The sequence below is a fragment of the Larimichthys crocea genome, chromosome VII (assembly GCF_000972845.2).
Source record: "Larimichthys crocea isolate SSNF chromosome VII, L_crocea_2.0, whole genome shotgun sequence".
Lineage (NCBI taxonomy): Eukaryota > Metazoa > Chordata > Actinopteri > Sciaenidae > Larimichthys > Larimichthys crocea.
Window position 1 is genome coordinate 25,108,736 of NC_040017.1, and position 16,622 is coordinate 25,125,357.

General features: G+C 42.2%; 1 protein-coding gene across 5 annotated transcripts in view; it reads right to left on the reverse strand.

Moving 5' to 3' along the window:
• The window catches only part of nectin1b (nectin cell adhesion molecule 1b), a 138,756-nt gene that overhangs the window by 14,566 nt on the left and 107,568 nt on the right, over positions 1-16,622 (reverse strand). For 2 of the 5 annotated variants that reach the window (XM_027280085.1, XM_027280087.1), the window contains exons 7-9: positions 15,398-15,466; positions 8,301-8,394; positions 2,192-2,293 (exon numbers count right to left, since the gene is read on the reverse strand). In XM_027280085.1, the coding sequence (XP_027135886.1) occupies positions 2,192-2,293; positions 8,301-8,394; positions 15,398-15,466 (265 nt within the window). The remainder of the gene's footprint in view (positions 1-2,191; positions 2,294-8,300; positions 8,395-15,397; positions 15,467-16,622) is intronic. The other 3 variants (XM_027280088.1, XM_027280089.1, XM_027280086.1) reach the window with 2 other exon arrangements.

Consider the following 16,622-nt stretch of genomic DNA (forward strand, 5'->3'; position numbering starts at 1 on the left):
CGGAGTCAGAGATGTCAGCTATCCTGTATTTAGCTAAACTGCATCTCTGGATAGACAGTGGAAGGCGTGTGAGGGAGGGAATGCGATGGAACGATACCTGTTGTCTCCCCCATTGCATCAGCGTACCTTATTTCCACCTGAGAAAGGATTACACAGAAATTATTGAATCTTTTACAGAATTTCCACATTAATAATTCACATCTTCTGTGCAATCTCTCCCCCATCGCATATTTCCCCCACCACTCACACCCTCCACTGGCTGGATATTTAAATATCTGGAATATTTGTCATGACCAGAGTGCAATCAGGGGGAAAATTACAGCCACATCGCATTCAAAATTGGCAGATAGTGTTTTGCCCTTAGAGAATCATCATTAGTAACACTCGCCGCTCAGCAGTCAATGCATGTCTCTCACAAATAGTGTTTTGAAAATCTCACTGATACCCTATTCATCTTAAGAGCAGCCCTAAACTTCAATTTAAGTGGAATGTTATCAGAGATAAGAAATAAATCTTAGAAAAATCTACCCTCTGTGTCCAAGGATTATCAGACTTAAACATTCGCTTCCTTTGAGCATAGCATTGAAGATGATAGTTTAATATCCTTGAATAACTGCAGAAAAAAATCGAAATCAATTAATCCAGGAAAACAGCGAAAGGACAGATAGAAAGTGAGTTATCCGTGCAAGTTTGGCGAGAAAATACGAGTCATTTAAAAAGCACGGCATCGATGCTGAGCAGTAAATTTAAGAAACTGAAAATTCAAAGTCTGTAATCAACAGTCAATCACGAGCGGGAGTTAGGCGACATGTTTGAGAGGAGAGTTGTGTGCATCATTTTTATATTAAAGAAAATACAACAGACAGTAATTAACATTAAAGCCTGTTTAAGTTTATCAACAGGGAAGCATCTCGGAGAAATATCAAACACTGTAATGCAGGTCCTGTAACAAAAGCAGTTTAATGGTCTTTAATTCGCCGTGTAAGTTATATTAAGTGCATAAGTTTGATTAGAGGACAAGGCTGGTGAACCAGCAATGTGTCAGATCATCACAAACACTTTTTATTTTTAAAGGAGAGATAAGTTATTTAGATAACTTGCTGGTTTTGGAGGGTTTTTTTTAGGATTCGTTGACAGATTTCAACCTCCGAGACGGTTTTGAATCTGTTCTTCATGTTGATTTGACGTTCCAATTACTCTGACTGACTAATAAAACAGAAGCTGATTTCACCAGACTGACTAAAAGAGTGACGGAGGTGGAAGTACAAGCTGTCGAGAGCAAGTGCTGGAGTCAAGATTAACACCCACATGTTACCGTCGTCACTCTTTCTTCAAGGTGCACGATCCTGTTTATACCGGCAGCAGGTGTACATGACACTTACCTTCATTATCAATGCCAGTATGAACGGTAACACCAATTTAAAGCAGATTGTATCATATGGCTGCTGCCAGCAAATGTTCACATTTGCAACTGTGAGACGCAGGCTGCGCACACTGTCTAAAAGTCCAAAAGAGTTTTCTTTTCTTTGAACTCCGAGTCTCCGAGACTCCAGCCAAAGCAAATAAAACCCCCCAAAAACACTCAAGCATCTGTGCCACTGAGGGAGGCTCACCACGGTTAGCAGAGGCGTCTGATACAGCAAGGCAAACACTTCATAGGCAGTTACAGTCAACACTCAGGGGCGATGATGTACTGTAGAGAATCACACAGCACACGGTTGCCATGCAAACACACAAGTCATTACGGCGGATTAGAGGAAGTGGAGGAGAGGTGAGGAAGAGGGCAGAGCGGGTGGTGAATGTTTAGGTCACAAGGTGAAATCCACACACACACACACACACACACACAGAGGATGTCGACCAGCCCAGGTTTAGACAGAAGGTGAGTGGTGCTGATGTAAATGATGAGATAAGGAGCTTAATCAAAGCACACAGTGGATTTACGGGTCAGCTTGTTAGGAAAAGCTGCCGTCCACAAGCAAAGACGGCTACGTTAAAGATCCTCAGTGACATTCGGGAAGCATCACAGTGCTGCATTTCATTTGTAAATCAATTCTCAAATACCTCCGAGCGTAACGGCACAGAGAGTTCGCCCTTTCACCAGCAATTACTACTGGCCGAAGGCAGCGGCTGTGGATGACCCGTTCATAGAGAAGCTCCTTTTGAACCCGCTCATGGCATCACTACTCACCGGCTTATCAGTGAAGGGGGTCGATTCAGAGGGCGCCATGTCGTAATAAGGAGGCTGGAGAGGAAGCTTCTGCATTTCCTCCTCCTTGTCGAGATGAACCACCTACAGGAAACACCGAGAGCTCAGCAAGACTCATGACGAGCTCCAAACGTCCACAAACCAGTTTATACTGGAGCTGCTCTACAGCGCTCACCAAGGTTAACTTTGCAATTTAGTGCGTCACTGAAAACTACTACCTTCGTTGCATACACATTAGTTCGGAGCCGCAGCACTTCAGCAGCTGAACATGATGTTGAAAGCTTTCTGATTTTGTTTGTTTCACGCCGGTAATGAGCAAAAACAAGATGTGAAATCTGACAAAGGATGACAGCAGTTTGAACTTTAGCTGCTCCGCTGAACTCTATATGTGCATCACAGTTATTTTGTCAAATCAATCACTTCTATATCACATGAACGTATGATGCAAACTACTGCAATAGTGGAGCAGGAATGAGAGAGCTAGCAATGATTCATTCGTAGCCACTGAAGGAGAGACCTGTGGGTGTGTGGTTCATACATGAAGGTGAAATGTGATTACAAATCAGATACACTGCGGATTAATTACAGCTTAGGAAACACAGCTGGTCGATACATGGACGGAGCTCCTTGAAAGCACCTTTATGTGCTGAAATAAGACCTCGCTGCCATATTTCTTTTTGTTAAAACATTAAAAACAATAAAGAACTGGACTGGACTCCCAGTTCTGTGTTTATTTTGCATGTTACTTTTAACGGTTTGATTTAACCGCCTTGGAATGGAGAGTTTCTAAAATTGTGCCTTGACTTTATTCCAGAGGTACATTTACCCAGTTTTTAAGGGTTTGAAACTAAACTGCAGATAGTCTGAAATGTAGAAAATGTATTTTAAAATTGAAATAGCGTGTTTATTTACTCTAAGCGATGTGCTTAAAAAAAAAAAAATACATGGGCTACTATTTCAGTAAATCTTTCTAGTGTTGAGCATTACAACAAACAGGAAGTCTAAACTTTTTTATTTTTATATTCAGAGAAACCATTCAAAAGCAGAACTTTATATAGGTCCATTATATAAGCAGAGGATTATGCACAAACATGAAAAGAGATGACATCGTCATGACAGCTGTGTTTTTTTCCCCCAACAGTTCTGCAGTTGGGGGCTTAGTTATTTATACATTAAAATTCATGATGCTTTTAGGTTTTCTGCAGCATATGAGGAGAGCAGGGGGGGTTGGGGGGGTAATGTGGCCCTCTATAGTTTTCCTTCAGGAAGTCGGCAGTCTTAAACTTTCCACACAGCATGCCCCTAATTGATGTGTCAAACTCAATCTCAATGTAACGTCGGATGCCGCTTACAGCAAAGTACCTTTTAAGGGGTTTCTACAATGGGACATTCACAACAGGCTTGAGAGACGTTTCATGACATGAAAGAATGAATTACTTTTGTACTTGCAAATGAACGCTCACAAATGTTCATTAAACGTTTGTCAGACCCGCTCATTAGAAAAAGAAAAGAAATAAACGTGAATGAAAGAAATCAAAGTCGTGCAGAACAATGAAGTCTTCAGCGTAAGAAATGTGAGATTTGCATAACACATGTTGAACGTTGTGTTTCTTCTCCACACCAATGTGCTGTTCCATTAGTGAGTTCACTAGCATGGACCACGCCATCAACAAGATTCATTTAAATGATTTACTGACAAAACGAAAGATTGTAAGTGAAGCATGAACTTCTTTGGCCTGTTGCTGCGGTGTGGCTGAAGCTTCGGTGGGGAATCCCTGAGGTCTGGAGATCTAAACGGATGTAGCGGTGATCCACTTGGGAGGATCAGCCGTCTTTGATTGCATTAAGTGTTCAGGGATACTATTGCGGGAAGCCGAGGACGAGGCAATCCTGAGGGAGTGACCAATTGTTGGACAAGCGAGTATATACAATGCTAGTGGCAATTGTCCAGACTCAGATGAAGTGGATGGGTGTTGAAACAACTTGTCAGTTAAGTCTATAGTCCGATAGACTGACTTGCGAAAGACAGAATATCCCTGGCTGTTATGGAGTAGGTTTCGAGGAGTTGAGAAGGTGACATGCCTTTTACTTGTGAACCATTTAAAAACCAGCAGCGTCAGCAAACTGGTGGATGTCATATAGGTAAGGAACATGTTGGGATGCAACTCGAGTAATGGGTGGAAGAAGAGATTGATGGCAAGTGAGACTCAAGCTTTCCAGCAGGTGGTAGTTAGGAGTAGTACATCCCTGAAGAAAGAAAGCATAAACAAACTGTTGGAGATCTCTGGAACAAGTAAAGACTGCGGCTGACATAAGCTGCGGGGATCTCACTGGCATGGGCAGGAGGCATGGGTTTTGTTTTCTGAGGCGATGGAGTTGAAGAACTGAAGCGATGGACTACCGTCGAATGACTTGGCTTGGAGTCACGACAGATTCGACGTCTTTCGTCGCTAAAGTTGTCTTGCATATTGAGGACAGATGAACCAGGCAGGATATGGACAGCAGAGACTGAGTGGAGGCTTGCTGCATTCACTCGGTTCTTGGACGGCTTTTGGTTTATCAGAAGAGGGGCCTAACACCTGGAGAAGTTTTCAGCCGCTGTCACTGGGTCTGCTGGCGAGGGTTGATGAAAACTTTGAACGTGGTCGTCCTGATTTCATCAGAATATTTCATCGTCCGTATTCAGGATGAGATTAGTGGACGGATGACGTTACTCTTAGAATGGATAAGTACTTCACTTTCCTGAGTGTGTTCAAGGTTGTATTGCAAGTTTCTGGGTCTGGTGCAGAATATGAGAGTGAAAGAGGATGAGAGGGTATTTATAGGATTGTCGGGAGTGGCACGGCTGAGGTGTGGTCCTGCTCCTGAAACTCTGCCTAAAAGCTTCAAATCAAAAAGCTGCCAAATTCTATTTGATCCCCATTTTTCTTACACTTCAAAACAGCTGTTGAATGCCAGTCGATGTGTGCATAGCTGGTGTGAGTTTTTCCATTCATATTACATCAAAAGGTGAAGACTTTAATAACCGAGCGGTCGAACTGTGAGCTGAGCACCAGCCTTCATAGGCAATTAGCTTGAGGAAACATTTGTTGGGAGTATAAAGGCCCCTGGACGGTTGTTGTCTGTTTGGCTCTCAGAGTCCGTCTCACAGAAACATACCCCGAATGTTTGTGATGTAACAAGTGTAGATGTTGATACCGGCTGCGTTGTTGGTTTTTGTCTGTGCATTGAGCAATAATAAAACCACAAGGCTGCCATTTCCTTCAGGCCAGCAGAGTCACTGAGCAACTCATCCTGAAATAAAGCTGTAATATCCAACTCTTTCAGGTTCCAGGTCAATAAAAGAATATATATAGCTTTACCTGTCTCTGTCTCCTTTATTTGTCATCCAAACTTTTTCCTAAAATTGTGTTTTCATTGACGTTCAGGGTGATTTGAACTGAGGGCTGTGGTCATTGGGGAAACAGGAAAAAAAGCAATATTTTATCCTGTTTGGTCAATTTGAAGGAACAGTGTGTAAGATATAGAGTGCATTTACAGACTATGAAATAAATGGAATATGATATGCATAACTATGTCTTCATTAATATCTAATCACCTGAAAATGTTTCTACAGAAGCCCAGAACAGACGGGCGACTAGATTCTACAAACTGCTCCTGAATTATCATTATCGTCACAATTTCCTTATTACTATATATACACACACACACGTGTATATGGAGGAATAATGAATAGGGTGAAGATTTGTAATTAAAGACGATGGTTATGATTGAGGTTAACTGGTCTGACAGTGTCCACTTAGTTGAAAGTATGAAAATGAATTGTCTAACATAGTTATACCTGCAGCAGTTCACAAATATGGTGGACAAACAACAGGACTGCGTTATTATTATAAATTGTCTGGCGGCTCTACAGATGCTGATAATCTCTGAGTCATTTAAAGAAACAGCTCATCAAGACGATTGACAGGAAGAAACTGTTGCTTTATGATATGAAGTAGTAGCTTAGACTATCTTTATTATTATTTTGGATGACATGGAAGTGTCACACTGTGACATGGAAGTTTTGTTATTGAAACAGACGATGAATGAATGTTGAAGTCAGTCATGACCTGCTCTGCAAAATGAATTACAGCCATAAAACCTGAACATTTAAACCTTTAAAAATGTTTTGGTCTGTTCTTATATATATCTTGTGTAGCTGTATAACAGTGGTGCTTATAGTTTATGCATCTGCGATTATTCTTTATTCATGCATGCTTTACCCATCATGTCATGAACCTGCTGTGATATACATATTTTTTTTCTTTTGCTTACTTTTATTTTTCCAGATGCAAGCCTGCTGAGCATGCAGCTTCTTGTAAAGCAGCTATACAGCCATAAAATCAAATGCATTAAATCCTGTTAAGTGTCTATAACAGCCTCGTCTTTCTACTAATCACCAGTGTGTCCAGCATTAGGTGCCTAGCTCAACTATTACTCTGCAGTAGTTGTGTACGCAGGAGAGAACATTACTTTTCTTTTCCTCCATTACTTTCTCAGCTCAGATGTCCAGAAGTTTGACCTTGGAGCTATAAAGAGTATCGTAAAGCTGGATTTAAAATCTCTCAGCAGTGCTGCGCTGGCCAACTCTGCATTTAGGTGAATCTTCAATTATTCAGATTCTAATAATTCTTTTTTACACTTTATCTCCCCAATTTGGAATGGGCAATTATTTTGTACCACAGTCCTTCACAAAACTGAAGGTCTCAGCAAGCTCACTGAGTCTTCCAGGGACTGTATCCAACCTTTTAATATGCACACACAGTACTACTGCACTTCTTGTTTGTTTGTGCTATCTACAGCAAGCTGGACAGGTTCATCTCAAACCAGGAAAATCAGATTTCTTTATACGCTACTGATTTAAATAACCTAATCTAACATAAAGATTATGTTCCCATACAAGCTCGACAAAAGAATGTTGTTCTCTGAAGCCGCCACCAACTGTTGGTCACACAGACCATCAGGAGTCAATCATCAAGGGTGACTACAGAAAGTGGTGTCTCAGATTTCAAGAGGTTTGGATTGGCGGTGCACACAAATAGACAAAACACATCCAGCTGCATGCAGCATCCAGCTGTTCACCAGCTCCATGCTGCAGATTATATAGATATATACTGATCTTTGTTGAAATATCAACAGGGAATGATGTTACAGTATACCCATGCAAAGGCAGAATGAGTATGTACAAGCCAAAGGTGTTACCTGCATAACACACATGGTGTTCATGTAACCGCCCCGACCTCTGCATGTTTGTACATCAGTGGTGCTGAACACGGGTCTTTGCAGCGGTGGTGAGTGTTCGCTCTACTCCCTCGCTAATCGACTCGATGTTGACATTTATATGTGATTAATAATAAAACTGCTCATTCGACTTATGAAAATGATCTCTCAGTATTCATACAAAAACAATCACTGCCATGAAATTGAGCTATTCAGACTTTACAGGGTTCAAATACAAAAAGAAAATTATTAACACAATATAACAATCAGACATATGCTTTATATAACCAGAACTAAACTCAAGGGCTCACTCTAAGTCACACAGTATAATTATAATATATATGCTACAGAGCAGCAGAAGTCAGTATTTACGCTTCCAAAGTGACCCACTTACTTTACTTATTATGAAGGACATTAATTAATGTCAGATTGGTAATTATGTTACATATCAGAGAAGGAGAGATTTTCTAAATTTAGATATTCAAGCACTCTCAACTAATTGTGCTGTTAAGTGTAACAGTTGAACAGCTGTTGGAAGGAACCGTGCGACAAACAGCAGTCCAGAGACGATGATGAGAAGTCACATCAAAGTGTATTCCCATGATAAACTATGATAAAAACACCAGTTGTGAAGGAAAACACAAAGAAAGAAGGCATCGAGCGGCTCTTACACTTGTGTCCGTGTTTTGACTTGAACTTTTTTAAAAGCCGGGGTTTGAATCGGCAACATCTCACTCAAACATGTGGAAAAGTTCTCCGGTTTTTGAGTCAGATCACACAGAGAAGACAAGAACAAGAAGATTAAAGAGGTGCTGGGGGAGGATCTTACCTGGATATCGTCGGATGTCAAGTGTCCCTTCATGTCACTGTTCTTCTTTTTGGGCGGAGGAGGGGCTGGTTTGTGGGCGGGTGGGAGGTCGGTCCTGTTAAGAGAGTGAAAAGATAACATGACACTCAGCACAGTGAGGGATGGCCACTCTTTACGTCCCTCACCTTCTACAGCACTCTATAATGAGAAGTCCTGCCTGCACTTGCCTTTTTCACTCTTTCCATGGATTTTGATAGATCTCGTGTTGGTGGCTTTGTTGCGATGGCAGCCATTCCCCCCTGCCCTTTCAAAGGCTCTCGCTGGAGAGACACTGTGCTAATGAGAGTGGGCTGTAATTGGACACTGAGGTGAGGAGATGGGGATGGAGGGAGTATAGGGGGGCAAGGAGAAGGGCATGTGTGAGTCAAGTCCTCAGGGTGGATCGAGCCTCATCCAGAGTGCCATACAGACAAACACCCTGCCCTGCTGAGCAGCGACTGTTTGTTTGACATGTCGTCCTGAGCTGTGACTCAGAGAGCAGCAGGCAGCTTCTGCTCTCCACCTATACCCCGATCTCTGGTACTAACATCCCATTATCCCCACGTGCCTGCCCCACCCCTGCGTCGACACACCTGGGGAAGAACAAAGCCTCAACAGCTGAACACCTGTGCTCATTTACATGCCGCCATTAACGGAACTGTAAACAACTATTTTCTGCAAATCGACAATGAAATTCTCACTGGGCGATAAAGGCCACTCCGGCACACAGTCGTTGATTTGATAATAAAAAGGAGAATTAACTCGTGAACGGGAAAGACAGCGGTAATTGAAAGCTTATGTTAAAATCATTGGAAGTGCATCTGGATAATTATTTCAGACAGGGAAGCAGAAGGGTTGCTGCTATGAAATCGTTACAAAGGAAAACCCCTTCCCTCAAACATGCTGGCAGTCAGATGTCATCTGCTGTATTCTGACATGATATCAGGAGTGATCAAAGATAATGAAGTGGAGCACAGACACTGAGCTGTGTACCTACATGCATTATCTCCAGCTCCTCCCGCCTCCCATTCGCACTGGTTCACGTCCTTATTGAATAACATGACCTTTCCGCAAGGCCAAGCCGGCGTTTTAATGTGCAGAAAATTTGTGCATGAGTGCACCTCTTAACTCTTTCTTTCACGCTCATTATTTCCAGTCCGTATCACCTTGTCTCCAGACAGGGCTGCCGTGCCACTGCCAGATTCGTGTGGCACCCTCTTCAAGCCCGCCTGCAGCACACAGGCATGGCACAAAACAGGCGAGCAGAGCGGCGGCGGCGGCGGCACACTCCCTCGTCTTACAGTAACATCTTCCATCACAGAGCCTTCAGGAGGAGAAACATCCATTTTGTCTGAGGCAGATAATTATGAGTGGTGCGGAAATGCGGATTTTCGACAGGTACAGCAGTGTGCTCATTATAAAGTATTGTAATCCGTTGCTTATGACTGACTGGGTTCTGATACAGGTAAAAAAACACGTGACAGCCGACAAGATCATTTGCTTTCATGAAATGTAGGAGACAAAATGTAATCTTCGGTCTATGGCTGCACCGTGCATACACCGAGACACCAAATCATGACATTTCCACAGAGCTGTAACAAAAGGCTGATGAAAACCTCACGCACTGACCGAATTGACATTTTATTAAAAAGGAAATGAGGCGGGGCGGTGTTTAGCTCAGCTGGTAGAGCAGCCGCCCCATGTGCGAAGGTTCAGTCCTCGCTGCAGAAGCCCAGGGTTCGAATCCAACACTGTGGCTCTTTCCCGCATGTCTATCTCTCTCCACATTCCTGTCACTCTTCAGCTGTCTCTATCAAAATAAAGCTTGAAAAGGCCAAAAAAATGTTTAAAAAAAAAAGAAAATGTGGCACTGCTCAACATTTTCTACAATATTCACAGTGTTTTTTTTTTTAAATCAACATTTCCATGTTAGGATGGAATTCTTCAAGCGTGATGATATATCATGTTTATGTATGATGCAGCGTTTGCGTTCGGATCCTCCTCGTGCATTCAACTAACATTTGATCCCACAGGGCTCGTGATGATTGCATTTCATTGCACATTATGTGGAAAAATCCTGTTCAAATAGGAAGTGTGATGAGGCCCCATATGCAGAGCGGGTTTATTAAATCTGACCAAACATGAAGAAACTCCCTCGTTCCATGACTTCCTCCTCGCAGTAACCACCTTCTCCCAGTCATACCTCCCTTTCTTGATTGAATCAGCTCCGTTTGTAATAATGTTACGCGCAAGCGGCGGCCTCAGGAGACTGTCAGTGTAAAGACTGTCACTACTGGTTGGCACAATAGCAGCGAAACGGGGCGAAAAGTAGCATCGGTGTTTGATGAAGCAGCGTGTACACAAACATACAGTGTGGCTGTGTTTACAGGAACGCATGTACCAAGACAAACATACAGTGTGTGTGTGTGTGTTCGCTCAGTCACTCAAGCTGTGTCCCAATTCTGTTCTGCAAACTAATCCTACAAAGTGCTGATCTTATAGCATACTGTTTCTGTTAGTACACAGCACATGAATGTACTTAACAGTCTTGTACTGGCAGGAAATGATAAAAGTGCACCGACGTCAAACAAAGAAAACTGCTGTGAAGCAGCTTAAAAAAGAAAAAGAAGCTAAATGTTTTTTCTCGAAGATTTAATACTTTGTTTTGTTTTTCTCTCAGAGATGCTTCTGAAGCTGTTTCAACTCCATCTTCAAATTGTTGTCATTTTTTCCAGCTGTGAGTGTTGAACTGCATCGGACTGTAGTGTCTCTCGACAAGAAAATCTTTCAGAGTACCTGCAGGATAATGTTAACCTAACTGAAAGTAACTGCTGAGATCTGCCAACGCAGTAACAGCACAACGGACCTGATGTGTCAGGTAGTCCATCTGACCAGATTCTAAAATATTCTGAATCCAGCATCTCGCAGGAGATCTATGTGTGAGCACATATGGCAAGTATTGTAGGTCAAAACTCTTCTTCTCCCTCCCCATAAAGTCCATCTCGCCCTCTGAGAACCCGCGTGATTGTCTGTCCGCTTGTGTTTCTTGCCCCATCTGATATTTTTTCAATTATGTCATCACATTGCCAGATCTCAGCAGAAAACTGGGTGAGAAACACAGAAAAAAGAAGTCGTAATAACCTGGAACTTTACTTTTACGAAGAGAAAGATTTAATACTGTTTTTTTCTTTCTCTCTCTCTCTCTCTGTGTCGAGATGCTCCTGAACACTGTCCTCGATACATGTTTTCATTTTACCCAGCTATGAGCAGCTATTCCAATTCCTGTGCGATGCACTGTGGGAAGAAATGTCAATCGAGAGCACGCTCCAAAATGAAAAAAACTTCAATACGCGCATGGACATCTTTGTGTAGGCCTTGTTTTTTCCACCATGCCTGTCTCACAATGCAAATCAACAAACTAGGACTCATGGGATTTGAATGCAGGTCTACTATTGTTTAAAAGAAAATCCTCAGGGAAAACTTCACGGGTGCAGCAGTCATTCAAGTCAGGTGGAGGCATTTTCTTCACCATAATCCTGCAAAGGCTGCAGCTAAATAATTAAACGACTTCTTCTTCATTCAAAGCTTTGAATGAGGTCAGATTAGTCTTTGCTGTTTAATATATATTTATATATAAATGGGCATATATCTCTTTCTTCTTTTGATTAATATATGCAGCCTTTCTTGTTTTAACATTTAAGCGACCACCTGTGGAGTCGTGACCTTTTCACTGGGCTAAATTGACATAAGAAGATGTTAAGAGCAAGACAGTATCAACTCAAACAGGGTACGTAAGAGTTGCACTGAGGGTTGATAAGCTGTGTAACATTAAATATTTATAAAGGCTGTTTTCAGCTATGATGTATACTTTGCCATATGGCGAGTAAAATATTCAGCGCTTCATATCTGTGTACAATATTCTGCATTTTCTCCCCTGACGCATTGCAATCGAGCTAATTCTGCGGTTTGCACCCAACGTTTGCTCCATCCGTCATTAGTCGATGTTCATCTCAGCTTGACCACCTCGTGTGCATCTCAGCTGCGTGATTACACACACACACGGGCTTCCTCGGAGGCCGAATGTGAAGCGGGCAGCATGTGGGCGTTGTCTTTGTGAGACGCAGACACTAATGAAAGCTGACAAGCAACACAAGCCTGTGGGGAACAGAAAGCACTGGGCAGGGAACCATAAGCTACATTACAAGTTTGCAGTGTTTCCTCCTCAGACATCCACCTTGAAAACCTCGCTCCTCTTCGCTCTGTTAGCTACAAAAGGCTCAGGGCAGCTTAAGGGGAGATTTAAGGGGGATAGCGAGGAGAAAACATAACTAATCCTTAAACTGAGAAGAGTAATCTGTGAGGGAAGATTTACAGCAGAGAAAATGACTTTTTACGATGCACTCACAAAAAGTGACCTTTCTATTAGAAATTTTTGCAACAATGAGGCAGTTTTGCGGGGTACAGATAATCAGAGTTAAGACGCTCGGGTGCGACAGTTGGAAAACTCGGCTTCCTTTTTTTTTTTGCGGCATGTGAAAGAAAGCGATGAAGTGCCTCATGCCCAGAAGCATTTGGATTAAAAAAGCTGCCATATGACACAGCCACGCTCGTGGAAAAACAATGTGAAGAGTCTGAGCTGATCCTCGGTGCTCTCATTGATTTCTGTTGATCGCAATCTTATTTGGCAATTTAAATGCTAATGATACTTTTAATTGCAAGACGGGATAAATGTGATTTGATCTTTAGGAGGCAATTACTTTCATGCTTTGTCTCGCTCCGATCTTTTCAAAAAGGCGGACAACAATTACTCTGCAATGCTCGGCCCTTTTTTTTTTCTCTCTTCTTTTCTCACAAGAGAAGAAAGAATAAAACACGAATGAAACAAGATGAATTCCGTTTTTGTTCTTTGACAAGTTTATCAAAAACTATTTCTGTCGTTGGAGGGAAGATTTTTGCTTCTTAGAACATTAAGCTTTACACTTTTACACACATACACACACACACACACACACACATGGCCAGTTTCCACACCTTTTTTTCGACAACTTACGTACACTGCTATGCAAAAAGAAACAGACATAAAAATAAAAGGTGACAGTTGCACTGCATGTATAACATTCTGTACAGAGAAACCAAGCACCATTTTTACTCATAAACAACAACAGTGAATGATTCAAATTCACACTCAGTACAATATCAGTCCATGTTAAATGATTCAGAGACAAAAAAAAAAAAAAGAAAAGACAATCCTACTTTGGTTACAGCGTAAAGCTACAAGGTGTCCGACAACGATGTATCACATTTTAAAAGTCTCCACACAGAAATGGTTAAAAAGAACTGGTGACCGGTTTATGGATCAAAAAGGTACACTAGAATAAATCATATCTCTACGAATCACCTCCCACAGTGTCCTCTTTTTCACTTTGACTTTACTGCAGAGTTTATCAATATTTCAAGTGTCCTCCAAAGTCACGATGGTAACATTGTGATTTCAGTCCTGGAAAAAAAACAAAAACGTTTCCAGTCTCTTAGGTTAGAAGTGTTTGCACCTATGCGCTTGAGAAATGCAAGGTCGTTGTTATAATTCATCATCCTTTTACATTCTGCATGTGATTCTTTGTGGTGAATATGGTCAGGAAGTTGGCATCAAAGTGATTTATACCAGCGAGTATTTGCAACTGTGTCAACACCAGCTGCACGTCAGGAACACTGGCGAGTGAATTCATTTTGCAGGGGACCGGCGCCACGATTGGCAGTGTTTTTTTTTGTTGTTTTGGAGGTCATACATCACGCTCGGGCGAAAGACAGAGCGATGAACACATTATTCTGAGAACATCGCTTTTGACAATGCCCATCTATTTTGATAATCAGTTGACTATTGTGCCAGTGCAGCCTCTAAAGGGCCAGTGATTTATTAGGATTGACCAATTTTGAGTCACATCATGTGCTGCTTTGTGAGGGCAAACAGAGGCGTGACTGGCGGTGCAGTCAGCCATGTTATCAAATGCCCGGGCTTGATTAACGGCTCATCAACATGCAGAATTAAACAGTCTGGCTAAATGCTTCCCCCTTTTATCCGGACGTCAGGCACTCATATACAACTATGAACCTGTCGCAGTGCTTCTCTACATTAAAGTAAACCCAACACACACACACACACACACAGACACACACACACAAACTCTCTCGCAACTTATCTGCATTCACATAATTAGACATTTCAATAAAAGTAAACAGTTTGGTCATAAGACACTGGACATGTTTGATGACGAGCCACAGAAGAACGGACACAAATATTCATCTGGACATTTGAAGGTTTGAATCACATTTCACTACTACATTCAGCGATAACATGCCGAGCTACAAAAAGAGACAATAACAACAGTTAACACAGCACTGACACGACCAGAACTCTTGTCATGCATATTTGACAACAATCATGCACATGAACGGAAGGGGAAAGAGCAAGAGGTGGAGGAGGGCGGCTGCACAATGTGGTCTGTTAACATTATCAGTGACTTTTAGCTTCATGTAAAACAAAGCCTCGGGAAGTTTACAGATTTCCCTCCGATTAACAATTAGATACGCATTTTCAAATCTCGTCAAAAAGTGTTCTGCTCTGTTCTGTCCGAGCTCCCCAGATCTGATAAACTCTTAAGTGGAGCTGGATATTTTATCTGTAGACTTTTTAAATGAAGTTTCATTTATCTTGGCACTGTTTTCAGCAAGCTTTACTTCCATTCATAGTTGTTATCAAACTGCATTGCCATTATTTGATGAAGCTGGGTGCTTTTTTTGTTTGTTTTTTTCTCATGCACTTAATAGAGATGTTTGAATCTCACTTCAAACGTCTCATTTTGTCGAGCGTTATCAAAAGAAAAGAAATTGTTTTTCCAGACGTCAAGTCCAGTGTGAATGTCTAGCAAATGAATCGAGGAACGTTTGCCACTTTCAGCGCTCACAGCGGTGTGCTCAAGTATGTCACTTGGAGGCCACCGTTACATGCAGGCAACAGAATAGAGGATCCAGGAGGACAGGGGTCAGCGGGGGAAAGACTGGGGTCAGGTGCCTCTACTTTCCTTGTGGGGGACTCTGGCTTCTCTGGAGCCTGTGTCACACAACTATCAGCAACAGCAGCAACAGCAATGCTGAGGGAGGGGAGTGGGAAACAGAGAGCAGTTACTTTGGCATCAGAGTGAGAGAAAGAAAGATAGATTAGCAGAAAGGGAGAAAGAGACAGAAAGCAATGGGAGAGGTAAGAATCTGTGTGCTTCATTTGTCTTAAAAAGCATTCCTGAGAGGTCGGAGCGGTGCGGTCCGTGGGCTCGGCATGCCGAGACAGAGTGACGGAGGCCAAAAAACATTTCGTTAGCATCGCTGCTTTGAATATCAAATCAATTACATGATTCTGGAGAGGGGACCTCTAAAATAAGCAGTGTAATCTCATCACGTGAGTTGATTAAAGGCTCATGTGCACCCTCAGCCAGATTCTGCACACCCCCAACCTCTGTTGTTTTGGTAATATTCCCAGGGAGGAAGATAGCCAGCCCCCTACACACGGCAGCATCATTCCCAACGGGATGTTGGTGTGTATTTTGTATATTCAGTATAGCCAAGAGCATCGCGGAAACCCTGGCAACCACCAAGCTATCTGTCGTGGCCAGGTGTTTTAGACAAAGGCAATTAGCAGGATTCAACTCCTTTCCTTCTTCCTAACAATAAAAAAAAAAAAGCCAGAATTTCTTACAATTATTCCAAAACAGATGGCAGCGACTTTTATACAGAATAAGACAAGAATATTTCAGAATTTTCACAGCTCTGTTGATCGTGGTTCCCTCGGCTGCATCATCTGCAACTTCTGTTTCCCCTCATCTGTGTGCAGGCAGCAGCTGGCAATGTTCAAAACTGTCATGGCCTCTGGTTTGCGGGCACAACAAAATTACCTGCTTGGCCGTAGGAGTGTGAGTGTGTGTAATCTTGATTTACACACAAGACGTGTAAATCTATCTTTAACAGCAGTCTGCCCGACTTAATTAATTCAACGGAAGAGGATTTATTTCTTCAAAAAACGCTTTCTGAAGTGTAATTTTTCAATTTGAATGATCTGCAAACATTCCTTTGCCGTTCACACTTGAACTGCCACTTCAGTGTCAGATTTGATAGAAGTGGTGAAACTTTCCCGAGAAGAGACTTGCAGCGTATGATCCTGCAATCAGTCCTGATTAAAAGAATGGTGTTTTAATGGGAAATGGGCTCGCTACAGCCCACATTACAATCAACCAGCCGCTTAATAGCCGGCGCTTT